The sequence below is a fragment of the Chanodichthys erythropterus genome, chromosome 2 (assembly GCF_024489055.1).
Source record: "Chanodichthys erythropterus isolate Z2021 chromosome 2, ASM2448905v1, whole genome shotgun sequence".
Lineage (NCBI taxonomy): Eukaryota > Metazoa > Chordata > Actinopteri > Cypriniformes > Xenocyprididae > Chanodichthys > Chanodichthys erythropterus.
The window spans coordinates 33845263-33855831 of record NC_090222.1 but is presented as its reverse complement, the minus strand read 5'-3'; the positions used below and the strand labels follow the sequence as shown (position 1 = coordinate 33855831).

The 10569-nt window shown below is 38.0% G+C and overlaps 1 protein-coding gene across 2 annotated transcripts in view; it reads left to right on the top strand.

The window, feature by feature from the left end:
* Positions 1–383: 383 nt before the first annotated feature.
* The window catches only part of rims2a (regulating synaptic membrane exocytosis 2a), a 236105-nt gene continuing 225919 nt past the window's right edge, over positions 384–10569 (top strand). For both annotated transcript variants that reach the window (XM_067410743.1, XM_067410751.1), the window contains exon 1: positions 384–529. In XM_067410743.1, coding sequence (XP_067266844.1) covers positions 384–529 — 146 coding nt within the window. The remainder of the gene's footprint in view (positions 530–10569) is intronic.

The window sequence follows — 10569 nt, the reverse complement described above, 5'->3', positions numbered from 1 at the left end:
CGTTGCTTTATTCATTTTCTTTTTTTTTTTTTATTATTATTGAGGAAGAGGAGAATTTTAAACAGGATTACGTTCATTTCAATAGCCATTGCCTTTAAAGGACCAGCTGTATCCATTATTCTGTTGCTCAGAGAATGATTGATCTAATGCTGTAAAATCCACCTTATATATTCTTTGAGCTTGCATTGTTATCATTTCAATAGTTGTGTAATAACTTAACCTGTTTTATAGTGTTGTAAAACATCATAACGGTCATCAGAGATGCTGCTGTGGGTGCTTTGATTCCTGAGCAACCAAAATCCACTGATGATTGATCAAATAGACCTTACATTCATCATGGATTAAGTCTGGTTATTGATCTTCTTCAGCATCGGCGTGTAAAGATGTCTGCTCCAGCCGGGCTCCGCAGCGGGCCTGTCCTGCCGGAGATGCCGGACCTGAGCCACCTCACCGAGGAGGAGAGGAAGATCATCCTCGGTGTCATGGACAGGCAGAAGAAAGAGGAGGAGAAGGAGCAGTCCATGTTGAAGTAAGAGCTTTATGGATCCTATATGTGAAAAGGAGATATATCTCGAGCTGAAGGGTTGAGGAGGAATGAGGTGTGAATGATCCCTGTGTGTGTTATTCGTTTGCCATATAGAGCCCGTGGTTCTGAGTGTGTCAGAATCACATTTGTGCTTATTAGTCATATGGAGATCAGGCCTCTGCTTCATTCTCAGCTCTGGGATTGTATTATGCGCCATTTTGCCTTTATACAAGTGCACACTTCATCGTGACAGCTTATAGTACAATAGCACACTATTCCGGTTTAATCGATGTGAATATGTAATGTTGTTTTGACCCGAGCATTGAGGCTGCGGCGCCAGAGATTTCAGCACGACGGCGCTGTCCACTGACTAACAAACCGTACTCACTCGTGAACCATGGAGAATTTAAAGTTGTTTTGATGATAACTGCAAAGTGATGTGCTATTATATTCCTTTAGCGGTTGGATTTTGTCAGAAATATGATCTCGGGGACATTTGCGGATGTTTAGCAACTGTAACTGAGGAAAAGGTTCAATAACAGCAGGGGTTGTCAAACTTTTTGATGCCGGGGACTCTTAAAGGTACAATATGTAATATTTTTGCAGTAAAATATCCAAAAACCACTAGGCCAGTGTTATATATTTTGTTCACTTGAGTACTTACAATATCCCAAATGTTTCCAACTATTTGTAAATCGTGAGAAAATTGCAGTTTTAACCAAGGCTCCGGGACGTGTGAGGAGTCGCCTGTCAATCGCGTCATACCCGCGTTACCCTCGGTTTCCGGTTTTATTTTGTAGAAACCATGGACGCTTTAATATATTACACGTTTTAATAGACAAGGGAACATCTGTTTTGATATATTTATAGACAGGAAACGGATTGTTATATAGCTCAACATGTTTAGTCTTATTGTTTAAATCTAATTCTTGATTTTTTTGCGAGTACCATGCTTTACCATGCCTCAGAGAAAAACACTATTTTGTCAAGTAGCTAACATAGCATAATCAGATGCAGCTTTATTTTTATTAACAGTAATGGGCAATTCCAGCGTTATGGACGTGACATTTGGAGTCAAAACTTGAAATATAAACGCTCAAAGAATGCATTTAATAGTAACATATTGAACCGTCTATTTATATATTCATAATCCCTTACTAAAGGAGTCCAGACATTAGAAAAATGTCAGTCTATTCAACTGTTTTATATTTTAGATGAGGGGAAATATACAGCGTTACGGACGTGACAAAAAAAGTCACTAAGATTTGGGTGACAACATATTTTTTAAGAATTCTGTGAATTACATTGCGCAAACCAAAAGTAATACTGCCCACTGAATGAAGAAGGGTTGGCTCTCCACAGAGCATAAAATAATAATTTTATTTCATTTTTCATGTTCGCATTAATGAGGAAAAAACAACGTTACGGATGTGACAGTTTTCCGTTACGGATGTGACCGGTCTGAAAGCGGCACAGAAGACTGGTTTAAAACTGCTTTAAAACTTTCACAGAGACCTCAAGCAAGCATTTAAACCACCAAATACTGAAATCTGGGATACCAGTATGGTAAGACTCCACAATTTATCAACTTTTTACTAAACTTTATACAAATGTAACGTTATACTCTGTAGTGCAAAAGGTTATGGATTAGACCTATTTCTCGTGTTGACAAGCATGTGCGTTGTTCAAGAATCAATTTAGAGACCATGATTTTCCTTCTTACAGAACTGCTTGCTAAAATACATTGACAAATATTAATGTTTATCATAAAGCAGTTTAAAATCGCATGTTTTCCCCACAGTCAGGTGAACCGATTGACACTATTGCCAATCGCAATCATGTCAGTTTTATGTTTTGTGTATGAATGACCACACGGTTTTTTTCGTCTAGTTTTCAGAGTTTAAAGCGGAGTCTTGAGTCAAAATGATCAAACTTTATTTCAAGTCAAAATTATTGCAATCTTATTATTTTCATTTTGTCAGCTTGATCGCGCAGATTGTGATCAATATAGGCTAGGCTATTCATTTTTAACCAACCGGTAACGCGACATCCCAATTCCCGAGGTAAGTGTCCTATGAGACACAATGCTCTTCTATAAGTTGTACTGTTTCATATAGGCCTACCTTTTGATGTTCATATTTCGTTCTCTGGCAAGAGGAAGAGAAGATCGGTTCATGTGCACCTGATCCGCCGCTTACAGGCGCTGCAGTAGCTAATCTGTCACGCGCCGTAGGCTATTAAAGAGCGACATCTATTGTTTAAATTTTGTTATAAAATCGACTGAATTTGAAAGTTAAACCTTTTTCATATTAAAACTAACAAAGCACAAAGAGTATTGCGATTATTGGATATGTTCTGATATGGTAAGCCTGAAACAGATGATAGCAATATAAAGAAGCAAACTCATAGGATTTAATATGAAGCGTCCGTAACGGTCACGTCCGTAACGCTTATTATGGTTGTTCAGAGCAACGTAGTGAAATGAATTGTTGATCCTAATAAGCATAAACATAATTTAGCTTTGCATATAAAGTTTCGAGTTATTTGCATTTATAATTGTTATATGAAATAAACTTAATCTTTAAAACGTTACGGACGTGACAGAGCACTGAAGCGTCCTGACCTCTTTATTCTAGCTCTTATAAATTCATCAGGCAGTGCTGTTATGACTAAATGAGTGTATTTATTTATCAGGCATGTATCCATCTTTCTACACAATGCTTACTGCTAAAATAAAGTTTAAAAAAATGGGGTCTTTGATCCCTTTTTTGAAAGCATGAAATATGGTTGGTTGAAAATTTAATTTAAGCATTGTTGCTTACCACATATATTGTGGATAAACAAGGCAATTTTCTTAAAATTTCTGTTAGAGCACATTAATACAGTATATTACAGACCTAAATGGACAATTTAAAAAGGGTTTTGTTCTTTTGGTTAAAACTTTTTTTTTTCATGGTAAAGATGACCTTTGCGTGGAATTGCCCTAATACATAATTTTCTCCATCATACAATACGTTTTAAAATTAATTGCATGCCATTTATCAACACAAGCCATCCATCATTTAATATGATATTCTAAAATCGATCTATCTTACTGCAGTGTGCAACAAGTGTCTCACAACAGTCGCTGAGCGAACGCGCAGAGTATCGTTATAACATTTTCAAGCTACGCGCTACGTCATCAAGCTACACCTTTATTTTGAATAAGCTTCTAGCGACCTCTAGCGGCCAAAATTATTACATATTGTACCTTTAAATATTTTGACAAAATTGTGAGGGATTTTGTCACTTTATAATGTAAAACCAACTATATAATGTATAAAGGTCCATTTATACTGTGTGCGAGAAATATTATTTGTGACATTTTAGTAACAACATGGCTAGCATAACATTGCTTGCAAAATTAAATGATTAGCTTTTGTATCTTCTCCTACCTTCTGTCAGAGTAAAGTTAGATGTGTAAATCTAAATCTTTTCACAAAGAATATGGTATCTAGGGCTGTCAATAGAATAAAATAATCATGATTAGTCTTATGATTTACAACCAGTCACCACTATTTTTTGAAAATAAGTTGCTTGTTTCATGTTTAGAAAGGTCTGGTTTCACGTTTATAGAATGTTTGTTTTTCAGTACGCAAACCAAGATGCTTTTGTATTATTTTATAATGAATATATAATTTGAATAGTTAATATAAATAGAAAACAGAGGAGAGTCAAGCATTTGTAGTTGTATTTTTGATTGTGTAGGGGAAAGTTACTTTTAAAAGTAATCCATTACAATATTGGGTTACTCAGTAAAAAAAGTAACTAATTGCATTTCTTGGTTACGTTTTATGTAAAATAATGCAATACATTACTTTTGCCTTATTTTTTTCTCAATTGGGCTGGGCTTGTTTATTTTTTAAAAAACCAAAAAAAAAAAAAAAACCCATATATTTTTGGCAAATGTAAAGACTCTTCACTCCGAAAGTGATATTAATAATCCTGGGAAGTTAGTATTTAAAAGGTCACTTTCAAGTCACTTTTTGTCGGAGTAAGATGGCATCGTACCTTCTCTTAATTAGTTACACATAAAAGCACTTCTACTTATAGAAAATGAAGAGCAAAGAATGTGCATCAGGTGTTTTTTGCTTGTTTATAAATGTTTTTAGCGAATTTATGAAGCCACTGTAAACTTTATCATTACATATTATATTGTTATAATGCTACCATATTTTGTGCAGGCAATCAGCTTACTTCGTTGTAAATATAAAAGCTGGACAATGTCGCTGCAAAATACCTATAACATTGTGGTATTCCGCCATGTTTCGCACTGACACACCCCCAACTCGTACAGTTCGGGGCTTAAAAAAAATCCCGAACTTCCCACTCGTATTTACGACGTTGTGGTGGCGTTCATGTGCGTTCGGCTCGTAAATACGATTTTTCCGACGTGACTTGAACGCACCATAAGCCTCAGGCTGAAGGAAATGCAAATTCACTCCTGTACAGTAGAGGGCGCAGCTCAAACTAACCTTTCAGTTATGCTGCATGCAGATACATGGGAAAATAAAGTAACTTGCATTACGTATTTGAAAAGTAACTCCGATATTTTGTTGTAAATTTTAAAGTAATGCGTTACATTGTGTATGCACAAACTCTCTATGATTCAAACAGGAAATATGAGCAAGCGTGCAGTGTCTTTAGCTCATGGATTTTTTTGTGAGGGTGTGGAGACGTGCCTCTATCATTAGGTAAATATTAACACTGCAGCATGGAAATAGGACCAATTCCATGCAATAAGTGAAGTAAACATGAGTCATAGATGTAAAGCCGACTGCCACCTCGATGCTGGTGTGTGTGTGTTTTAGGTGAGTCACTTGATCCCTCCCTCTTAAACACACACTTCCACCATTCATAGTTTTGAGCGAGCGAGAGAGATGTGGAGTGCTGATGTCATATAAGGGAGGGTGATGGTTGGTTAGCATCAGTGTGGACGCAGTCACGAGGCCTCTGATCTTTTCTAGAGTAGTGTGCAAACGGCCGGTGTAGAGTTACACAACAACACAGTGGCTTGTTGGCCCTTGACTGTTACTTATACTGAACAGTGAATGTGCAGAGCTGCTACCCGTGTCATGTGACTCAAGGCCTGATCACATTCTCATCGTTGGTCCACAAGGCCATGCCTTTATTTGTGTTATTTAAAGAGGTCATAACATCATAATTTGCATGATTTATTTATTCCTGTAAACCAGGGGTATCAAACTCAGTTCTCGGAGGCCCACCATCCTTTGGAGTCCTGCAGGCTCAACAATGCTCCAAAACACATACCTGTAGTTTCCAGATAATTTTGAAGGACTTTGATTAGCTGGATCAGGTGCATTTAATTGTTATTGAAGCTAAACGCTGCAGGACTGTGGCCCTCCAGGAAATGAGTTTTGCACCACTGCTCTAAACTATCACAGTTTTAGGCACATAAAACCTCAACTAACTTAAAGGTAGGGTAGGCAATTGCGGAGAGGCTAATGTGCCATCCAAGCCAAGTGGTACTCACTGCAGAGCCTATGATGGCCAGCTCCTCCTCTCTGGACATCGAATGGGCTGGAGAGATAGAGTTGTGGGTAGGGTTAGGGATTAGGGTGTGGTTGTACATTTGCTAACGTAAGCTCCACCCATTTGCTCTGCAGCGAGCACCTTCTCATCCAAGCTGTTTAGATCAGGTTTGAAATGATCAGAAACTTTTTTTTCTCCTGTTAGGCTCTTTCAGAAGGATCTGCAGAGTGGAAGGTGCTACACAAAACAGTAATAGCTAGGTCTGGGACAATAAATCGATGCATCGCAAACTGATTCTGTATCGATTGTAAGATTTTCCAAATGCATTTCTGAAGATCTTGAATTGATTCAGAGCTTAGTTTTTTAACAGCAGATGGCACTGTGCGCTTTAGAAACAGCCGTACTATGCTTGTTTCCAATTCCTTATACACACCACTTGAACATTCTATAAAATAATCATTCATAATGTTCGAAAAGATTAAAGCGAATTACAAGGGTGTTTGCAGTGGGCTGTTTACATTAATCTTGCATCATAAAAGCATTCTGAGGTGCAAGTACATTCTCAGACTCTGCCGAACGCACAAGCACTCTTCTTCGTGAGCATTTGAGTGTGCAGTTAAAAACTAGCCTAGAGCGCCATCTGCTGTTAAAAACTAAGTTTTGAATCGATTTGAGAGAGAATCGCAATGCATTTCGAAAATCTTAGAATCAAGTGATGCATCGATTTATAGTCCCAGCCCTAGTAATAGCACAAGATTTGACAGACTTTACCACATTATGCTTTTTAGTTCTTCTGGTGTTTAGGATTAATAGTATCTGTCATATTTTCTCCTTGCCATGGTGGTTGGGAAACGTTTTTGGTGTCGTTGACCTGTAAATCACAATTTTGTGTTAAAGCATCTTTCTAAATTTTTGTAAGTTCAGTTTTTGTAGCTTAGTTTCAATAAAAGCTCTTTTGCAGTTTGTTTTCATGCATCAGATTTTCTCATTATAGCATGGTGGTTCTGGAATTAGACTTTGTCTAGTCAAGGTGGTAATGGAGAACAAGCAGGTTAACTGGTTGACCGGACATTAATGAGAATTTTAGCTCTAGTAGTTGCACCATAAATCTCAGCGTAACCATGTTATTCAGGCCACAGGATGTTCCTTTATAAGAAAGGATTTTTTTATTTTTTTTTTAAAGAGGCATAAACACAAACACACAACAGTGGCTGTAAGCCAAATCAGGGAATCCTGAGAGAATGAAGAGATGAAGAAGCCCTCTGTAGAAGTGTTTGCCAACTTCCTGTCATCTCACTGGATGAGCCACAAAGAAATTGAAACAAATCCAACGAGAGAGAGATGGAGAGTGAGGGAGAGTTTTAGTAGCTGAAAGTGAGAGTGTGCCAAGGGAGGTGTTTATAAAGTATGAAAGAGAGAGAAAGAATGAGAGACAGGATGTTGAAGCGATTTGACTGGAGAGAGATTGCATCGAGAGAGCAGTTGTTGCAGATTTGCTGTGTTATTATCCAGGGGGTTGTCCCCCTCCCTCTGGGATCACTGAGGCCTATGGGTAAGACCGAAGGTGCGTCTCTATTCGCATACTTATGTGCTATTCCATGACGTTTTTTAGTATAAATAGTGGGGGCTCGCCCGGTAATACAACACTGTTTGCTAACCGCCACAACAGGAAAAAGAGCAGAAGAAGAACAGCAAATACGCAAACGACTTAAACGCTTGAAAACAAAGTCCAGGTATTGCACATGCGTCAAATGCATCTTTCTGCGCTCATGGACAAAGGAGAAGACTTTGAAATGGAGCGGAATGTAGAAATTAATTATAGGAGGGTTGAGCTTAAGCTTTGAATGTTTAAATAGTTTAAGTGTTTAACTAAACAATACCTGAGTATCTTTCAAAGATTTGATGGCACTAATCTGGCAAACTTTGGCAAATCCAAATTCCTCAAAATTGCTCACTGCATTAAAGGTGCAGTATGTAATATTGACAACGAGTGGTTGAAATAGGCACTGCAGTCCAAATTCAAAATATTGGAGAGGGTTGTTCCCCCGCCCCCTCCTCCTCAGACTCGACGCTCATGCGAGTTTCCAGATCGAGGACACGCAACTGAAGCAAGCGCAATTGACAATGGAAAGCGACCAGCCTTACACTGTAAGCTGATCAGCTAATGTATCTGCGTTTTAATATGCCTCTGGTCATAGAGCTTTTTAGATTGATGCTGAGGCTTTTTAGGTCAGGTAGAATCTGCAATCTCTGACCCAGTTTGTATGCTGGCTTCTATGGCTGCAATACACTGTTTCAACTGGCAACCCGGGGTGTCGGAAATACTATTGGGTAAATTAGCAACGGGCGGAGTCACACAACAGACATTCCGACACGGAACACACATTTCAAAGTAAAATAACTGGCTGTAGCATTGTTTTACTGAGAAGCAAGTATTTGAACTTAACGTTTCCTAAATATCTGCGAACATATTATGGTATTTTTATGCTTTAGTACTGTAAAAAAAAAATTACATGCAGCACTTTTAAAATGCAAAAACATGCACTTGTTTCCAGGCAGACCCTAGACCCCTGACTCCCGGGCGTCAACCCCAACTTCTAATTTGCTTAGAGTCAACCGGACAGATATTGGACTGTGGATGTGCTGAAAAAATAATTTCCGTCAGTAATCACGGGAATCCCTCCTCAAATCCATCTGTAGATTTCGACAGTGAGGAGGTGAGGAACGTTTGACCTGAATTGTAGTACACATGGCATCCCCCGCTACTATGTAAAGAATCCTCCATGAGACCCCCTCCCCCACACACACATCTTGTCGCCCCCGGAGGGACTAGCTGCAGTGAGGCTCAATCCACACTGCAGAACACACACCAAATGGCTCCAGCCTGCTCAGTAGCATCTTCCATCAGCACCCTAGCTGGCATACGGGATGTTAATGGGCTGGTTTGTAAAAACACCGGGTGTTGGTTAACCAAAAGTGGAGGGTGTGTCCTTTAGCTGTTCCAAAACCTAGTGAGCTGCCTTATGGCCTAGATACAGTAGGTAGCTGTCTTATAAGACAGCATTTTAAATTGAAATCCCCACTGTGACTGATTTGGAATGCTCTACATAGACAGTAGTGCAACATACAAATCATGCTGCTCACATAAATCAATACTTTGATTTTGATTCACAAACTTGCAATTCGATTTAAATCCAATCTTGGTTCAATTTGATATTGATCCATATGTGTATATATATCAAGAATAGTACAAAAAAAATCTTAATTAATGCTGTAAAATATACAGGAAATCCTGTCAGTTGGTACATTACTGTTGAAGGTTAAAGGCTCACAATTGATTTGTAGACAAACATGTACAGTACATTGCACATAAGGCAGGTTTTTATAATAAAAACGTTGTATTAATACATTTTTAATGATATAATAATGAGAGATTTTAGAGATTTTAATGATCTCTTGCCACAAGATCTCACAAGATCACTAAAATGTGATGAGATTTCTCGTCAAGGTGAAAAGCTGTCTCGTGAAATTGCCATGATGGAGTGTTAGGGTGAAATTAGGATAAAATATGCCACCGCTACATTTACATTACGCCTCCACTGTCGTTTTGCTTTTTATAGAAATAAAAATAATTTAATTCTGTTGGATAACAGTCATTTCAAAGTTCATTGATCACGTGACGAGATGACTGACAAGACCATGGCGGAGAATCGTCTTATCTTGTAGAATGCGTGCTCAGCACCGCCGCTCCACATTCATAGAGTATGCATGATCACGAAATCGAAAATAAAACTCGAGCACGCATTCAAACGCGATGTCAATACCCCGCATTTTTAAAGCGATTGAATATTGTTGTCTTTTACTGCATATACAGTAATTCATACTCAGAAAGTAGAACTGAAATGACATTCATTACAAGACGATTAGTTATTTCAAATGCACCTGCAGACTATTTTTCTAGTAATGTATTTCGTTATTGAGGATTTCCTAAAAATACTGTGTAAAAATCTTGTTTTGTTCTCGTCAACTCAGTCTCATGTCTTGTCTCGTCTCATGAGCAACCAGTCTCGTCACACCCCTAATATGAATTGATCCAAAGTGCTGTAGATGATCGGTTCACATGGGCTCCGCACTTTACTTGAACTGGCACATTAAAGAGCACCAAAACGGTATTTATTGTTTAAATTTCATAATAAAATGGACAGAATTTGAAAGCTGGAACTTTGTTGGTAGGCACGCTACAAATAATGTTTAGTGAAGTTTTGTTCGCTGAAACTGAAAACAGACTAAAAGATCGAGTCTTGGGATTTCAGAAATAAGTATCAGTTCATCAAAATGAGAATCGGTTAAAATCGAGAAATCAGTTATTCAACCCAGCCCTATAAAATAGTCAGACTTTACATCATGTATACAATTTTCATTATAGAATGAAATGTAAATGAAATGCAAATGAAAATTAGAAATGTTGCCTATAAGCAGCTAACTGAAATAAAATGTTTGAAGTACTTAAA